Genomic DNA, 19,685 nt, shown 5'->3' with positions numbered 1-19,685 from the left:
TCCCAAACTTTGGTATATTTCATTATTTTATGTTGTGCTTTACTTCTGGATCTTAGCCTCCAGAATTGAATTGTTGAAAAAAACAAAAGGAGATTCAAGATTCAAGAAGGATCATGCTGAGAGGCTAGGTGAAAAATGATGAGCCTGCTAGAAATCACCTTTAAATGCCAGATGGTATATCAAAGCCTCCGTGCATAACACGACTCCACACACACAGTCATTGAAGAGCCCTCCAGGCGGCCTCGATGAGATGCAGGAAGCACATTAAAACAACAATTATCTCCTTGAACACATCCTGCTTTCTTATGAAGGCCTCGTACTTGCCAAAACAGACACTGGTGCAAGCTATTGAAAACTTCATTAGTGGTGGTAATAGACTTTGGGATGCACCATTAAAAAGTGCTGTAAATTCATCACCGCTGATGAGTCTGTGTTTATGAAGTCTCTGATTTCTTGGCTTTGTCTTTGAACGTCACATATTGAAAAGCTGAATGTTGTGAGGAGAGATATGAATACTAAACCTGTGGTAAATCTCCTTGCAAGCAAACAGCACAGTAAAGTTTACAAACTGGTCTGCCACAGCTGGAGATCACATTACTGAGCGTCTCTAGGCCTAGAAAAAGCTGCGTCATGAACGCTTACCCCACTTCCTACAGGCAAGCGGTAAATTATCAGAGCATTTTCACAAACATTTCCCCCTTAACTAATGAAGCTACCGTCCTAATTCCCATTGACATGTACGAGACGGTATTAGAAGGATAAAATGACAGAAAAAAAACGCTAGGACAAGCATCAACATTGGAGTGCTTAGGTAATGTCTGCTTGAGGTTGAAACATTGTGTTATACAATAGACTTTCTATCCAGTCAGGGATGAAACAAGTAAAGAGTGAAAGGAAAAACAGGAATAACACAAGATTTTTACATTTCCTGAAGTAGCCTAAATGTGAGTAGTGCTTGCCCTAGCAAGGCTCGCCACCACAATGCTAATTGGTTGCTAAAATGTCCAGAGTTGTTGTTAGCACATTGCTAAGCTGTTTCAAGAATGTTTTGGTTGATTGCTAGGTCACTGTTTACTGTCCTAATTTGAAAAAGAGTTGTTGTTAGCACATTGCTAAGCTGTTTCAAGAAGGTTTTGTGTGATTGCTCATTGTTTACTGTCCAATTTGAAAAAGAGTTGTTGTTAGCACATAGCTAAGCTGTTTTAAGAAGGTTTTGGTTGATTGCTAGGTCAATGTTTACTCTCCTAATTTGAAAAAGAGTTGTTGTTAGCACATTGCGAAGCTGTTTCAAGGATTTTTGGGGTGATTGCTAGGTTATTGTTTACTGTCCTAACTTGAAAAACGCAAAACTTTTACTTGAAAAGTAAAAACGCCTCTCTTCAATAAGCCATTCAATTGGATGTTTGATTCACGCTCCAGGAGACATCATTTGTCAAGGTTTACTACTTAAGATCAAATTATGAATGATTTTAGATCTTCCCTTATAGAACACTGTTACTAACTTGTGTGTTAACTGTGAGGTCTTTAAAAGGTGACAGCAGCAGAGAATATCTAAACAAGGAAATGGGACAAAAAATGACAAGACAAAAAGGGTGAGACAAATTCCGGTTCAATAAAGTACATTTTCTTGGTTTTCTTCTTCAAAGTGGCATCTTTAAGGAAAAAAAAAAAAAAATTCTTAATTCTTAAAAATTTTGAATTCTTAAAAAGACTGTAAAGAGCACACCTGAATGCTCAGGGGTCTCGTAATCCGGCCTCACAGATAACATTTGGGGTTAAAACCAGGGCTGGTGTAAAATAAGCATACTGACCTGTGACCTTTAGCTTTAACACCAGTGGTCATATGACCCTATAAGGGCATTGTTTATGGCATTTAACCTTTTGAATGTTCCTCAGGCTGGAAAATATCATTTTGCTGTATCTAAGGCCAGATAATATACACTTCCAGCAGCAATTTATTCTATTTTCTAAAACAAAAACTTCAAGATGCTCAAAATGTCGTTGTATAAATATGTAAAAATAACCTGAGATGAACCAATATAGGATCCGTTACCCTACACATGGAGAATTCCATTCCATTCATTTATATTCATATGCATATATTTGCATGTAATTGTGTGTGATAATGGAGTGAAACAGCAAGTGATTCGCTAATGTGAAAAATTGTAAACACAACAGCCCTCTTGTGGAGTCTGTATGTCTGTAAATTAGATTTATATTTGCCTGTTTGCAGACACCTTGTGTCCACACCAAAGTTTTTTCCTATTAAGGGTTAATGAAATAGAAGGAAGAGAGAGAAAAAGTGATGGTGAGAGAGATCAGGGGCTGTAAGTGCAAATACATAAATGTGTCCATATATACATATATATATATTTAAGTCTGGGTGTGAGTGTATAGAGGTCCGTCTGGCTCCCATGGTCCTGTCTTCGACTCTGTTACTATTTCTTGCTCGGTTTCCACCTCCCCCTTTCTCTCGCCTCCCTCTTTTCTGCCCGTCTCTCTCTCCTTCTCTCCTTCTCTCCTTCCCTGACTCAAGCGCCACCTCACTTCGGTTGCAGTTATAGCACGCAGCTTTGTAAACTTGACCAGTGTCCCTTTAACCTTACGGGTCAGGCACCATGTATGTAAAAATCATTCTTTTATATGAATTAATGGAGCAGACTATTCTTTATATTTATATCCAAGTGCACTTATCTTTTGCATTTCGAGTGATCAGATCACTTTAAATATGAAATCAGGGATACATTTGATCTAATTTAATTTGATTTAAAATTTAAATGTATCAGAAAGTAACCTTTTTTCTTGTTAATTCAATTAAAACATGATCTGATTGTAACATTGCCATTTTTTTATGTTTTTCAATATGACTTAAAAGACAAACCAAAGCTATTTATCTTCCAAAGAAAAGATCTTAGTGCAGAAGTGTAAGTGCGGAAAAACAGAAAACATAATTGGAACTTGGATGCTCAAATCAAGCATTTTTTCTCATTCAGGTATCACAGATTTCCAATTTCCATGTGACCCATGTCCTCTAGAGGACACAGGTCCTCCAGACCAGTGTTGACCTGATTTTCTGTTTATTGACCTGGACAGACGTTTCCTTTTTCTTTTTTTCAGGGTGGGGTTTCATTTCCTGGCTTTGTGTTTGCAGACATTCTTCAATGGTAACTAAGTTCAGGCCTTCTGTTCGGTAAACGCCACAGACTAGACTGAATCCGAATGGAATCACAGATGTTAGCGTTAGCATTAGATGAGCAGGCAGGCTTTTGCGGTTATACTGCTGTTCACGATTTTCCGCATTGCCTTTACTTGTATTTTTACTATGCTAAACGGTCAACTATTTACTTCAAGCAACTAAAGTTTCACCTCAAGCAACACAACAATCTGTGATCTAACCTGGTTTGTCTACAATCTAAGGCCAGCAGCCAATAATTATCTTGCTGTTTGTTCCTATGCCTAATTGTTTGTTTCTACACTTCTTTTAGCACTTCTATGATGCCAGAACTGGCACAATCGTGCACACATGCATTAGGAATTATCAGATCCAACACTGTACTTCAACCATTCAAAAAGCTATCTGGATATATGGAAAGAGAGCAATAATTAAATAAATGTTTGTGAATGTTCTTGGAAAGGGAAAGTAGGCTAAGAAAGTGCCAGGGGTATATTGGGACACCTTGATCTACTAAATAGAGCATATTTTTGTTCACCATCTATGTTAAAAATAAATCAATAAAATATATTGCTGCCTGTGAGGTATAAAGAGTATAAAAGTATTGGAAAATATAATGTAATATATTAGGCATATATTCTTAAATATGGGATTTAATATTTATTTTTTCCAATATATTGCAATATATTGAAAGCGTATATTTGAAATTTGTATATTTGGCAATGTATAATATAATATATGTATCATCAATATATTATTAAATGTATTCAAATATATAATATATTAGAAAATAAAAAGGGAAAATAATATATTACAATATATCACAATATATTTTAAGAAATATATTGGTAAATTTATTTTCCTTTCGTAAGGGCAGTATATCATTTAGTATATATCACAGCATTAAAAAAATATATTTATGAATTATTTGACTAAGATTGTTTATTAAATTAAGCATTTGACATTATTAGTAGTATTAATCTAAATCTTTGCTTAGCTGGATTATGAATATCTGAATAATATGCATCGAACTATGAATTTGGAATGGGATTATGCATCACTTTTTTTTTTTTTTTTGCTTGTTTTATAATCTTATTTGAAATATTATCGATTATTTAGCTTACCCCTTGACACGACTTACTCCTTGTAACTTTTCATATTTACAGTCATATTTCTATGGAACTTTGATGCATCTTCATAAGTTTAAAAGATAGTTATAGATGCTTCTTTGTAATTGAAAATGATAGAGGAAATCCTGACAAATAATTAGAGGTATCAGCTTTACTTCTTTCTCAGTTATCCTTGCTTTATGGACACTGTGTAAAACGTAAAATTAATTAATTAATTAAAAAAAAGATAAATTATAGGGGTCATGGTCCTGCTGGACTGTAGGGAAGATCTGGAAGAGTCCTTCACCTTCCTAAATCCTTCTTTTTTTCTGTCTTCCTCTCTCTCTCTCTCGCAGCTGTCTCCCAGTGCCACGTAGCTTTCCTGCATTATTAGACAGATGGAATTTACCAACCCTACACATGAAGCTGCTATTTGCTTTCTTTCCATCTCATTTCTCCCTCACTTTGTCACCCCCTTCCCCCTCTTCACCTCTCTTTCTTTGTATTCCCTGACTCATTCTCCACTAACACACACTCAAATGGTTTGCTTAAACAGTCTCACTTAAATGAAAGTAAAGTCCTCAAGACTTTGGCCGTACCCTGTCAAATTTGGTCCTATCCTACAACAGACACATCATTGCATTTGCTTTCAACAGGTCAGATGATATTAAACAAGATGGGTCATTTGATACATAAGGATAAGCAAATATTGAAGATTAGGGAGGATTTTAAATAACAGTCAGTATTAACCCATATGCAAAGGGCTAAAGATGAACACATCTATTTGTGCATGATAGTTCCTAATAGATCACATTAACTTTGCAAATCATTTTAGAATAACCAGGAGAATTTTTTTTTTTTTAAGTATGACGTAAGTTATGTATTGTGAAGCATTTTTAAAACATACTCTTCTGCCATCTTGTGGTGAATACAACCGAGTACAAGAGTCTCTCACATGGTAGTATTCTCCTTAATTCTGGATTCTGGATCCTGCATAAACCAGAGCAGGGAGACACTCAATAACTTTCAACCAAACATGTTTGTTTGCAGTGGAAAAAACACACACACGTTGGAATTGCTGTATAATTAGATGGACTATATAAGTCCCATGTGTGAAAGAGAAAAACAGCCAAGTTCACCTCAGCCAAATTCTGAATAATGCGATTTCCTTCCCTTTAAATAACCGCAGCCAAGCAGCAAAACCTGCCAAGCAATTACCAAGAAAAATATAACAAGTCATTTTTCAGAAAAAACACTCTTTTTTCACTATGAATAATAAAAAACATACAATATTTTATATACTTATCATAATGAATTTCCATATTGAAAGCTATGAATCTTAGACAGTATATCTTAACAGGGCACCCTTGAGCTGAAAGGTCATGAAGAACAGCCTTGTTCTCTCTGGTGTTTAAAAAGAAGTTACATTTCAGTGATGAAACAGTTGTAAAACATCAACACATCGTATTGGAAATCAAGTAACCCAGGCCTCAAACACTACATGACTGTCATATTTACGCATATAAGACAAAATCTCCCTCATAAATGACTGATGATTCACTTGCTTTCATGAAATTGCCCAACTTTGACATTGCTTTGACATTTTAAAAAATACAATCTAAGTTACATGATTAAATGCCTGCTTTGGCTGAACCCTTACTTGGCTGAAGCATAAAAGTGTGTACAGGCTAAGTGAAAATCCAAAACAGCAGAATGAGGGGTTTCATTTTTGGCTAAACAGAAGAAAACTATTTTCTAATTAACGTGGCGTAAAAGTCTGTGGCAATCAACTAAGCTCCTAGAGATTCAAATAAAACATTTATACACATGATTTTCTAAATGGCGGAACAACCACAATAAAAGGTGCCAGGAAGCATCTGAACGGGTTTCCATTTACAAGCCATTGCTGATCGTGTGAGTAGTAAATCCAGATCTCAAGGTTTTTTTAAATGAGATTGGCCCTCCAATCACAGCTAATCTAGAGTGTGTGTATGTGGCGTCCTTTAATTGTATAAGTTCTTATACTGTGCAGACATGGAAGATATGCTGGCTTCCTGTGCTGGATAGATTATGGAAAGGGGTGTTACATTTCCGACAAGCGCTTGCGGTGTTCGGCCAATTACAATGCACTGGTTCTGTTGGACAATCAGAGCAGACTGCTGTTGTCAAATAAGGGACTTTTTAGAAAACTATGCATTTGAGAGAGGCGTGGCATAGAGGACATACATAATGTGCAGTACTTGAAAAATAATGTTTTTGAACATTAAAGCATGTCAAAATATTCTGTTACATCAAATTCACAAAATAATGATCTTTAAAAAAAGCATCATATGGCCCCTTTATTTTCAATTCAGGGGAATGGAGGGAGACACATTGGCCAAAGAGGTCGAAGGTCAGAATTCACCTTAGCACTGATACTATTTGTTTACTTCCACAAACACTGCTGCCGACCCACTGGCACCACAGTGACAAGTGTTTCCTGAAAGGGTCTGAGGCCTTTGACCTTTCAACAGGTTTGTGTTTAAGAAAACTGTTGTTGTCGTTTTCTTTTCTAAATGGCATAACCAAATGTTCAAGAATCTGTTACTGTAAAAACATTTTCTTCATTATTCTGAATTTTATTGTAAAAGGTGCAAGAACTTTTCTCAGAAGTTGCTTCACTTTTCTGGGGCATTTTTCCAAAGCACTGCCTAATTCTGACTGCAGATGCAGCTTTAACCAAAGTGTAAGAAAATAAAAAGATGATTAAAATAAGATGTTCGCTGTTAACGCCAAGCAGCGGGAGAGGAGTGTGTGAGCTTGCAGGGAAACAAAGACTTGAGGAGAGAGTTTTACTGCATCTGCTTAAAAACTTTATCAGGTCAGTCCTAGTTTATTCTGACTCAAATTCATCTAGATTTTCTGAAAAATGTTTAATGTCTGAATTCAAATTTAACTAAATTAGGAGTTTTCAAACTTTTGGACTCTTTTTTTGAGACGTGAGATATTGTAAAGACATGGTGTTTAAAGCTTTATTAACAGGCCTTATTTTGCTAGTACAAACCAAATTAAATTATTATCGAAACAATATTAATTAAAAATAATTAACAAAAAGTTAATATGTATGCAACTTCACAGTACAACTGGCCTTTTTCACAATTTTGTTTTTTCTTTTCATTTTAACACTATGTTCCCTTTGAGTTTTTCCATGGACCCCCTAGCACCCACTTAAAGCCTCCTGCAGCCCAATTCGAAAAACAGTGCTCTTTATCACTGCCATTAAGACAACTGAATAACTTAACAATCATTTAGCCCCTTAAAGCCTGACAAATGTTTTTCACATTTGTGAAATATTTTTTTTACTATCCCAGAGTCTTGAAGTCTTATTTTTTAGAGGAATTGTGTATACAGTTAGACCTGATACTTGGCTCTCTCAAAGTAATATAAATCTGCAGCCTACTAGGAAGATCGTAGACACCATAACATCTTGTTGGTGATGTAACCTGCATAAATAATCCACATTCATTAAAATCTAATGCTCCAAGTGTCCCTAAATGACTTGCATGGCCAGCAGAATGACGGAGTGAAGAACATCTTGTATCTTATTGATCAAAGACAGTTATTCCTTAATATTCCTTTGAGCTTCAGTGAAAAATCAGCTGTCTGCACGCAAATTTGTGTATTAAACTACATTATAAAATATTTTTTTAAATATACAGTATATTAAAATATATAGACATTTAAGTCATTTAATAAATGTTATTTTAAAAATATCAGTATTACATTAAGTTTTTTTGGATGAAGTTCTCATGATAAACCACCAGGGTACATTATAGGACCATTGAACTTTTCAAACGTTCACCCAGATGGACTGCTCCATTGTGTTATGTAAGAATTTAGGTCAGAAGTGTATATAGAAGCAGATTGTTTCTCCAAGAAACTTTTCCTGCTACCTGTTTATAAAGTGCTATTGGCATCAGCGCACAAAAATACAGAATAAAATAGGATGTGATTCTTTATCTTTGGTGTCACTACTGAGTCAGGGGCCCTGAGCTAGATGGACAGAATGAAGGGAACAACACAGACTCAAGAAAAGAAAGGATAATGTTAATCTTACTACCTGTTGGGATGAGGAAATAAACTGGGGGCAGGCTGTCCCAGACATACCACCTGTTTGGAAAATGGCAAACAATATGGAAAAAAAGGTTATTGTCTCATTACAACTATAAGAAGATCTTAAACTAGGCCTGAATATGATATAATAAATCTGAACGCTGCATTTTTAGGCCTTACACCATTATTGTTCCTTATTTAAGATGATGTCAATGTTAAACACTTCACATTTGCTGAAAGACACCAATGACACACCTAGACCCAACACTAAACCTTTTGTAAGCTCCCTTTTGTACATGAGCTAAAGTGTTAATGATGCACACCTGGTTAGGAGACAAATGTACAGCCAGCTGTCCAATTACATTTGCTCAAAGACTGTAATTTCAACACTTATGAATGCAAATATCCTCAAATTAGAGCTGACAGCCTATACTTTAACCAAACAGTGATGAAGTCAGAGAGAGATAATAGAAACCTTATGGGAAAAAAAGCAAATGTTTTAACCTTCAGATGGACTAATTGACTGTCCTTTGTGTGTGAGTGTGTGCAGACTACATATCCACATATGCATCAATCCACTCGATAACCAAACCACCGCTGCGAGGAAGTTTCCACTACAGCTTGCTATTAAATGTTTACCCAGAAGGTTAACCAATCAGTTATACTCATGTAGGGGAATTCACTAAAGCCTAGTGTATACTTGAAACAAACACAGAGTGTATGCATACAGCCAAACACATAAGCCCAAAGTATACTTCAGTTTTGACGTTGAAGGTGTAGCATTAGCATAAAGTCAACTGCAAAAGCAAATTATACTTCAGTTTTGATGCAAACTTTAAGTATATGCATATAGACAAAGGCTTAAGTCTAAAGTATAATTAGATTTTGATGCGAATGGATAGTGTACGTGTTCCAAATGCATAAACCCAATGTATAATTTTGACGCAAACGTGTAGCATATGTGTACAGCACAAGCCCAAAGTTACATAATTTATGACGTAAATTCTTATTGTATGCACACAGTGAAATGAATAAGCCCAACTTAAAATAACCCAACATTTCAAAATAATTTCAAAACATTTAAAAAAAACTGAATTTTTCTAAATGATTTAGTTCAGTTAGTGCTTGGTTAAGCCACACTGCCAGAATACGATGCAAGTTGTTGTGCTTAAAACACTATGAAACAACATATCACAACTGTGTATTGAACATAAAGTGATGAACATACAAACTCTAAGATCAGAAAGCCCATGATTCCCAGTCTGGATCCTGTCGACCTTGGGTGTATCAAAGCTTAGTGATATTGACCTTACACTGAGGAACACCTGGGTCTCTCACAGAGTAATTTAACCACCAAGAACGTGCTTTCTGGTTTCGTGTAGAGCTTAACTGGAATGTGGTATTATTTTCTATAGACATAGTCAAGTTTCTGCAGAGACTAATGATGCTTATAATGAAAATAGAAAGGAAAAACCGAGAAAGAAGAGCCAGAGTGAGAACACAATGGCATTGACTGAGAATAGGATATCTCCTCCCCTCAACCACAGCGCCATCTGTCAGGGGCTTGAAAGGTCATAGGTTGCAGACAGTGATCAATTTCATGATACAGTACAGAGCGAATGAACTTTATACTTGCCTTATCTTTATATACACATATAAAATCGTATCAATTTTCCAGCCGCCTGTCACTCTGATGCCAATAACTATGAGACAAGCTATCTGCTGCCCGCGTCTCTGATGGAAAAGCCTGCGTAAATGTTTAACCACAGCTCACTGCTATTTCTGACTCCAAGAGCAGTTCACTGGAAGATATCTAAAGAAGCAGTTGGGCAAGCGATCTTGAGAAGCACTTCAAGTTCTCCTTATTCCTGGATTTTCGAAAACAGACCACATGCTACCAGACACACATGCACAAATATAGACTTTCAGGCACTTCGCTCGCCTAGATCATCCAAATATTTTCATGAATCCATCCCTCTTTAAAGAGATCTATGAGGCCTGAAGCGCGGCCCTCGACAGGCCCCTGTTCCTGTTGTCTTAACCCTGCTTAGAATATCCCAGCTTATTGCTGACCTCTTCATGTTTTCTTTGGACATGTGGATCTTTCAACGTTTAGAGAGAAGCTAGAAGCCTTTGGAAAGCACTGAGAGCAATAAAAAAAAGAGGGGAGACGTGTTGAAATGCAAAATAAGACACATGCGTCATGTTGTTGATGAAAGGGAAATTTATAACTTAACCTGTAATAATACTGAAACTGCAGGGTCAGAGAATGTAATGTTTTTTTAAATACTACAAATATATATATATATAATTTGGAAATACTTGTTCAACAATAAAAAAAGACTTGTTTTATTTCTTGTTCATTGAAATGTATGTTTAAAACAAGTGTGGGGTGTGTGTTTTATATACTATTGTTATATGTGTTTTATATACTATTTATATTTTATATATATATATATATATATATATATATATATTTTTTTTTTTTTTTACATATCTTTATATTTTCTAATATTTTACTCCATGCATTTATGTATAATCTTTAAAACTATATATAGTAAAACAAGACTTTTTGCAGCATGCATTTTCAGGAGCTGCACACACTGAGGGATTCAGTTATAGGTTTATGAAATATGTCTGGCTTAAGTGACCTCAAATCAAATCAGATGACCATTAAGGTCAGAGTTGAGTAAGTTTGTGTAGATGCATCCTCCACTTTAATATGATTGAATGAGGTTGATGTCAAAGACAGGCCAATCTATATAATGGAGCTCTCTAGCTGTGAGTATTATTAAAAGCACACACTCAGACAGATGCATATCATATTGATTTGAGCACATATGTAGGATGCTAGACGAAGACATAGCTAGTGATCTGATGGTAATGCGAAATGCAAAGAAAGAGAGAGGGAGACAGATTTCATGAGTGCTGTTTAATGCCTGTCAAGTTAGACTGCGATTTTAAGTTCAGCTGTAACCTACTGTATGATATTCAACTGACCATATGTACAGAGTGTGTGTGTGTGTGTGTGTGTGTGTGTGTGTGTGTGTGTCTTACTTGGACTCAGCTGACAGCAATACCATATGCTTCATGACGAATGTATCAATGCTGCATTTCCTGATCAATCAAACACTAATTAATTGCAACATTTTTAAACTCACAGTTCTTTATCACAATTCTGAGTTCATATTCCACAATTTGTACTATTTTCAGAATCAAGATACACATAATCACATATTTCTGACTTATTCTCAGAATTCTGAGTACATTTCACAATGTTATTATTTTTTTTTGACATATTTTTTTTTTTTCAAGAGTAGTTGTGGTAGGTAAAAAAAAAAAAAAAGATGTATCATCTTAACAGACATATTTATATTACATTTTACTAATTTACTATATATATATATATATATATATATTATATATAACATATAATATATATTTTAAATTATAAATGGGTCATATTTTAGCTATAGCCTAAAGCTGAATATACGTTAGCATTATATCACCATAAAAGGAGTCAATGGCATTAAAAAGTTTGAAAACCCAACCAGTTAACAATAATGTTATAAAAAAAATAATCTAAACTTTTTTCCACCCCAACCACTGAACTGTGTTTTTTCTAGAGAACCAGGGTAAAGGGCCACGCTTGAGTGCATTAGAGGAAATACATGTGGCAGACTTCTAGAGACACTGCTGATTTGTCTCGGTGAAATCTAGGCTTAAACCGTCTGTAACAGCAGGGGGTCAGGTTGGCAAGAAGTGCTATTATGTCATGACAGCTCTCATTGGCACACTTATGTTTGGTGTGTGTGTGTGTGTGTGTTTTGGGGAGAGGGGGGCAGGAGATTGGCTGTACTGGGGCTGATAGGTGACGCCAAAGACGGCCAAGACTGCATGACAACAGACCTCTCATTGGCTGCTTAGTGGCTCTTTTAGCCAATCATGCAGTCCCTTGAGTAGGGGAAAAAAACAGATGCTTAACATTGTGTGAAAGTGCACTTTCTCAAACCAAGGATCGATGTTGCGGGGGGGGGGGGGGGGGCGCTGAGTTTTCTAAAAGATGATTCATCACTTTTTTAAGCTGCTGTGATGTGTTTTACAAAAGTAGATATGCAAAAGTTCAGAGATCATATTTGCATTTTAATAGAGCTTGAAATGCACATTTTCAAAAGCAAACTATCGTCATGCTTCCACCCTTTAGATTTATCTTCCCTAGGGTTCATTTTAGAAGCTTACCATGCAAACTTTGAAAACAATGGGTATAGGAGCACGTCTGCCTTAGACAAATGTTCATTTCATAAGCTTGTGTAAGTTTTTAGGTTTTTAGGCTTTATATTAGACACTGTACAAGAGCAGATAAAACTGATCTAGGAGGGTTTGGAAAGATCAATGTTAAACCTTTTCAGTGTCCAGAAAACTTCATAAATTGTTTTTATCTGTGAACTGAGAACTTTGTATACCTTCCATTTCTGATATGATTTAACCAAAAGTAATATCAGTGTCATTGCTCTAGTTATCTATTAATTAATACAGAATTACATTAAATTTGCAACGCATACAGTACATATAATGACATTTTCAAAGAAAATGTCAGGTTGAACTGACATCCACAAGTTGATATCTACTATCCTGATATCATAATTAAATGAAAATCTTAAAAAGTAAACTGACATCATCCTTTTTTGATGATTTCTTATAAAAATGTTAACAAATAGTTTCACTGCTTATTAATATCTTCAATTGTCATTAACGTTGCAAATCATGTGTTGAAACCAACAGTCATGTGGTCCAAACCACTTTAAATTTCAGATAATTTGTGCTTTTTATGACTTCAATAACTACTATATATATATAAATATAGGTAATAACACATTTTCCTTATACTGTATGTATATATATATATATATGAAAGGAAATTGTGTCATTACCTTTTCCTTGATGGTTACACCATGTGACATTTTTATTTCTTTACTGGAAATCATTTTTATTAGGTGATAAGGTCAGTATATACAGCACAGTATTCAGCAAGTAAACAAAAGGCCTATTCACACACAGCTTGAAACGTATTAAAGCCTGTACTGTTACTTATCTGAACCACACTTATTCTCTCAACCCATCAACTGCCTTTCACCTTGGATGCAAACTATAAATAATAACTTGTCAAATCTGGCCTGTTGAGAGAATTTCAATAATAACACTTGTCAAATTGGTTTGTTAACAAAAGCAGTTTTCTTCCAATCCTGAAGGGTGTTCTCTCTCAATCTAGATAAGGCAGTGTGTTTCCATGTCAGCCTGTCTCGGATAAAACCTGCATCTGACATGTTGATGATTAATGTTGTAGAGCCTTGGTTTGTTTGCTTGAACAAATGGAAAATGAAGGTATAAAAAAAGATGTGGCCAGATTATTATGTTAAGTGATGGACATTGGCTGTTGATGTTCTTGAATCGTACACAGAGATTCAAATAAGTGAATCATTTTGATCTGGTTCATTTACATGAACAATCCAAACAAAGCGATTCACTAAAACAAATCATATGCTATATAAGATTGCTTCTATATTCTCGACAGTAAAGCTGCACTTGCAGAGTTTTTAGTTTACACGCAATTTTGACAGAAAAATCTGCCATTGTTGGGACTTCTCTTATTTTTATACGGAGGTGATTTTCTGTTACCTATTAAAAATATTTTTTTCATCCCTGCCACTAAACCCAACTCTCACACATAACTTTTGCTTCCTCTAGCCATTTATTAAGCCATTTTCCTTGTGTGGTCCCCACAGTGCAGGTGATATCAAGTTTTATTATATTTTTGTAGACATTTGGTCCCTGCAATTTAGGCAAGCCCAGACCCACACACAGTCTTCCTGTGGGTGCAAAAGCACATTTTAGTGTGTAGGCGTCTTCCAAAGTTTACACACAACACATCATAACACACTTTCAACCAGATGTGATATTGCTCAACTAAAGAAATAAAACTACACAAACAAGCTTCTACCTACAGTATCAATCTCCACACTGTACACTGTAAAGAAATGAATGTAGCTCATTAGATTGAAAGCATATGTTTGTGTCGTTTGCATCTTTTTGAAATATTCTGCTTCCTTTATGTGGCTCTGGCCTCCCACATCTTTCATTAGCTCTTTAATCATCTAGCAACTTAAATAAAGTCCCAGCTAACACACCGAGCATGACATACTTCCGACATAAGGAAAGAATCAACACTAAAAGAAGCAGTCAAACACAGCTAAATTAATGATCGTCCAACAGAGTACACTGGCAAGTATCATAAAATACTTGCTAGAAAGTTTCCATGTCCTTAGTCGGTGTATCTCTCTGACTCACAATGACTTACACTTACTGGAGGAAATCACAAGCAGTTATTTTCCTGCTTACCGTTTGTCAGTAAGTTTGTCAGATAGCCACTAATAAACAACTGTAGAAACACTCATTACAGACCAGTGCAATCCTTTCTAATTCCAAAATAACAGGTTAGTTCAAGGAGAAACATGTATAATGTAAGTGAAGGACTATTATGTTCATTTATTATTAATGTTCTAAATGTAATACTGGAAAATCTCTATAAAGTTTATATATATATATATATATATATATATATATATATATTGTATTCAAAATGCAAGTTTATATTCTATAATTACACTTCCTTCAGTGAAAAAGTCCATCGCCTATTGACGTTTCCCATCAAAATACACCAATATATTTGTTCAGAACATTTTTGTACAGTTTTCGCGACTTGGAGACAGCAATCGCTAGAAAAGCAATATTATGGATAAAGGATTTTTTTTAGCCAGAAGCAATGGTGTTAATTTATAAATATCTTAATGATGTAGTTTTTTGGAGTCATGTTGTGGGTTATTGTAATGTTTGTATCAAGTTTTTGGACTCTTATTTTGACGGCACCCATCTACTGCAGAGGATCAACTGATGAGCAAGTAACGTAATGCACAATACATTTCCCCAAATCTGTTCTAATGAAGAAATAAACCTTGGATGGCCTGAGGATGAGTATATTTTCAGCAAGTTTTCAGTTTTGGGTGAGGAATTTCTTTACTTTACGATATTTAAATGAAACACAACCAAAAAATCAGTCTTGTCTCCTTTATGTGCTGAACAGAGCACACATAAACAGCTTTTCATTATCATTGCACTCCTTTTTGTGCCATTGCAGGCTTTTAAGCGATTATTCTCAGAGGTTACTGGGTCCACCATTAGTTTAGCAGTGGTCATCTACTGTCTTCTGTAATGAGACAGAATTAGAACACAGATGGTGCTATGAGCCAGTGTGACATCAGTAATCTGCAACATGCTTTTAGAGGATTCTGGGGGGCGGATTTCTGATATGTGTGGGTTGTAAAAGATAGACATAATACACACACAGTAAAACATCACACAAACCAGCATCTCAACGCCAGCTGGACTAACCATTGCCAACTGACCAAAACACTCATCACACAAATGAACGGAAAGATTAGAAATATGCAAATGCATCTGATCACTGCATGAGTAATGAACAGCTAGCGGACTGGAAAGAGTCACTGATGTGTGTTTGTCACACCATTATATAGGCTGACATTAGAAATTGAAAGGATAGTTTATCTAAAAATAAAAACCTGTCATCATTACTCACCCTCGCCTCGTTCCAAATCCTGACTTTCTTTCATCTGTGGGACACAAAAGGAAAAATATTGGAGATTAAATGCCTTGGTCACTCCGTGCAGAAAAATAGTGTGTGTCTTGAGATTTGCTTTCTCTGTGTTAATCAGAGAGTCTTTACTAATCAAACACGATGCCTTATTTTTTTATTTCTCTGTTTGTTTGTTAAATATCCATTAAAAATTAAAAGCTTGAGGTAAAATACTGCTGTAGTGAACGAACAAATCTTCACAAGGACAAATGACTGTAGTTGTAAAATTGCATTTTACATTGAAATGAATTTAATAGATTGTTTAAAAAAACAATTGTTTTCATGAGCATCTAAACTCTGGGGAACTTCTCGTGATTGCATAAGACCCTGAAGTAAATTTTTAGCCAGTGAGTAAATGAAAACCCATGGTTTGTTTCACCACAGATTTTGCCTATGCAAGTCTATTTGTCCAAGCGTTAACTTGTGTCCGTGCATATAAATTGCAGCTTGTTTGAGTTTGCGAGTGTGTCCTTGTACGTGTCAGTGTGTGTGTGTGTGTGTTTGGCCTCCAAAGCCCTTCATTAATGTAAAATTAACATGGACTTGTTCAGAACATTCTGTCCCTCAGCCCTGAGGTCACAGCGTTTGTCTGAATTATTCAGTTCAAGAAAAATCACAAGCCAATTACTGTCCCGAATGCATCAAAATAAGGGGGACCGGAAAAGACGCTGTTCCTGGCGCATCTATTGTGTATTGTAACATTAAAGGGAATACAGTAGTTCTGTCAAAGGTTACTAAGTATTATGTCTTTTCCAACCTGTAGGACTTTATTTCTTCTATTAGGAATATACATTTTGAGATAGATATACAATTAAAGTGGTTTTATTTTTTCTATTGAGAATATAAATATTGATTATATATATCCACTCTTAAGTAGATTTGCAGATTAGTTTGTTTCTTCATCAAAACACATTTGGAGAAATTTATATAACTTTCTCACCAATGCATCCTCTGCATTGAATGGGTACCGTCAGTTTAAAGTTAAAACTTGTTATTGATTGATTTGTTTCTTAGAAATATGCAGATTTCACTTCACAAGACATTAACTGATGGACTGGAGTCATGTGGACTACTTGTGAATTATTGTGATGCTTTAATTGTATTTTATTTAGCTGTTTGGACTCTCATTCTGATGGCACCCAATTATTGCAGAGGATCCATTTTTGAGCAAGTGATGTAATGCTAATTTTCTCCGAATGTGTTCCGATGAAGAAACAAACTCATCTACATCTTGGATGTAAATTTACAGAAGATTTCTGGGTCAATTATATGTCTTTAAGCACTTAAGATTTGTGAAGGGGTACACTAAAAAATGCAACATAATCCAGTTCACACACATTTATTTTCTCTCTCTCTCCTTCCTATCAATCTATCTGTTGTTTTTTGACTTTGTCCAGCTGTCTTCCTACGCCCGCACAGCCCTCCCGCATGGTATTTAATAAACGCATTCGACCCTGCCGTTGTTAACCAGCTGCCCGTCTGTCCTCTATTTGTCTGCCTCCCACTTACTAGAATATTGATGCGGCCCTGCTTTAGCTGCATCTGATGTCAGCGTTTGTGCCATTGCTATCATTTAAAAGCAGCGGTCTCCAATGCACTGCAAAAAAAAGAGATTTTGTTACCTAGTATTTTTTAGTTGTTTTCCAGTATAAATATCCAAACTTTATATCAAAATTATGTGAGTTTATGAGCTTATTATAGGGTCACTTATGAGCATGCTGCTCCATGCTGCTGTGAAACAGTCGGGTTGCTAGGCCTTCCTTTTGGCCTCCTGATGGACTGTGAGCAACTGGGCCCTGGACGTGATTTGATGGGTCACCTTGAGCATGTTTTGCATGAGGGTCAAGTATGTGAGTACTGCTCCTAAACTAAGAATCGAGTACTCCACTCCCCAAAGCTCAATGATCCATGTGTATGGTAAGTGCACACGCTCAGCATCCCACACCACTTTCTAAAATCCATATATGGTAAGGGGTCATGCGCTGCCAGCATCGTACACTTTATCCAATGTGGTTCAGACCCCAGTTCTCTCCTTGAGTCCCACTCTAGATGTGTATCTTCAGTGTTACCATGACAGACAGATATTTCCTGCTGAGACTAGGCTGCAGCCAGATATGACTGCTCCGGGAAGTCTCTCTCTTGGGTACAGGGGAATTTATTGCTTGTTCCTTGCAATTTCCCTTACACTCGTCACTTTCAGATTTTCACTTTTCCCTTACACTCGTCACTTTCAGATTTTCACTTTTCCCTTACACTCGTCACTTTTTTGTCTGCCTCTGGACTAGTCCCCCTAGGTGAAAATTTATAAAATAATTTTGCTTTTCAAGTAGATGTATCTTGATTTATGAAATGTTTGCACGGTAAGAACCATGCGGGACAATTTAGAAGAAATAAGGATTGTAAAAACTTATTATATTATGTAAGGTGTACCAAAAAAGGTTTCTTTATTATAGATACTGAAGAATCCCCATCTACACCCACATACGCATTTTTGAAGGGCAACCTGTGCCAGGACTGTTGTTACACAGCTCACCCTGAGGATGTGTATGGGGTGAGGCAGTTACGCACGCACACACAGACTTTGCGCAACTCTAAATTAGGTCAGTATGACATACATAGAGCACATGCCATCAGGTTGAATGTCTTTTTTACTTTAAGTCATTATGGAGGCACAGAAAACAGAAATGATGGCAAAACTGTATTCAGAATGCCTCGCTCTCTTAAGTAGGTCGAATTAGACTGCGATTTAAGCAGGTGACGTAACTTTCTGCAGCATATAGATGCTCTCGCTATCTAAACCCAAGAATCTGACTCTGTCCTAGCCGATGTGATTGCTCTCCCACTGGAAAACCACCCACAGCTGCGCACACAGGCAAAACACTTATACAGGCCTAGAAACGACTGATTATATACTGTATTATATATCTATATGCAATGATAACAAAAATGCAAGATCACGGTTTTTACAATTTCTCTTCTTGATTGGTGATGTAACTTCAGAATGGGAGCAAAAATGCCTTTTGATTTGTCTGACAATCTCTAAACGGCTGTAAATCCATAACACGATCTCTGCAATCCTACGTCCCATCTCTTGCATAACACGGACTGCCATCCATGTTTAACGCATCATTGGGTAACTGAAGGCCCTTTTTTTTTACTATTGCACAATTACACAACAAAATTATTGGGAAAGGGATGGTTTACACTAGATAAGGGCATGTTTATATGTTTAATTTGTCATAAATACTCAGACTTATTGTCAATATTAGAGGTTTGTGAAACGATTTGTGATAAAGTGCCATCACAGATATATTTTCACTTCAAGTGAGTGACCTCCCGACCCAAGAAACAGCATCTACCTTTATTCATTTTGTAACATATTTGACATTTAATTTGTATATTTATAATAATATTAATATATTAATCAAATAAAAATTTGTGTTAATATTTCTGGATGTAATTTTTTTTTTAATATTTAGTTAGCTTCCTACATTTTGACAAGTAAAGCCATGTTCTAATAGGATAATAAACACAAGATACATTTTCAGTTCACTCAGTTAAAGATAGAGAATCACAATATAATGGCCAAGGTAATTTTGATTGT

The 19,685-nt window shown here is 35.8% G+C and overlaps 1 protein-coding gene across 1 annotated transcript in view; it reads right to left on the bottom strand.

The window, feature by feature from the left end:
* Positions 1 to 16,058, bottom strand: part of LOC127975151 (decorin-like) — a 38,716-nt gene extending 22,658 nt beyond the window's left edge. Inside the window, exon 1 of the mRNA XM_052578980.1 lies at positions 16,025 to 16,058. Coding sequence (XP_052434940.1) covers positions 16,025 to 16,058 — 34 coding nt within the window. The remainder of the gene's footprint in view (positions 1 to 16,024) is intronic.
* Positions 16,059 to 19,685: the final 3,627 nt, after the last annotated feature.

This window comes from Carassius gibelio, chromosome A4 (genome assembly GCF_023724105.1).
Source record: "Carassius gibelio isolate Cgi1373 ecotype wild population from Czech Republic chromosome A4, carGib1.2-hapl.c, whole genome shotgun sequence".
Classification (NCBI taxonomy): Eukaryota; Metazoa; Chordata; class Actinopteri; order Cypriniformes; family Cyprinidae; genus Carassius; species Carassius gibelio.
This window is presented reverse-complemented; position numbering and strand designations above follow the sequence as displayed.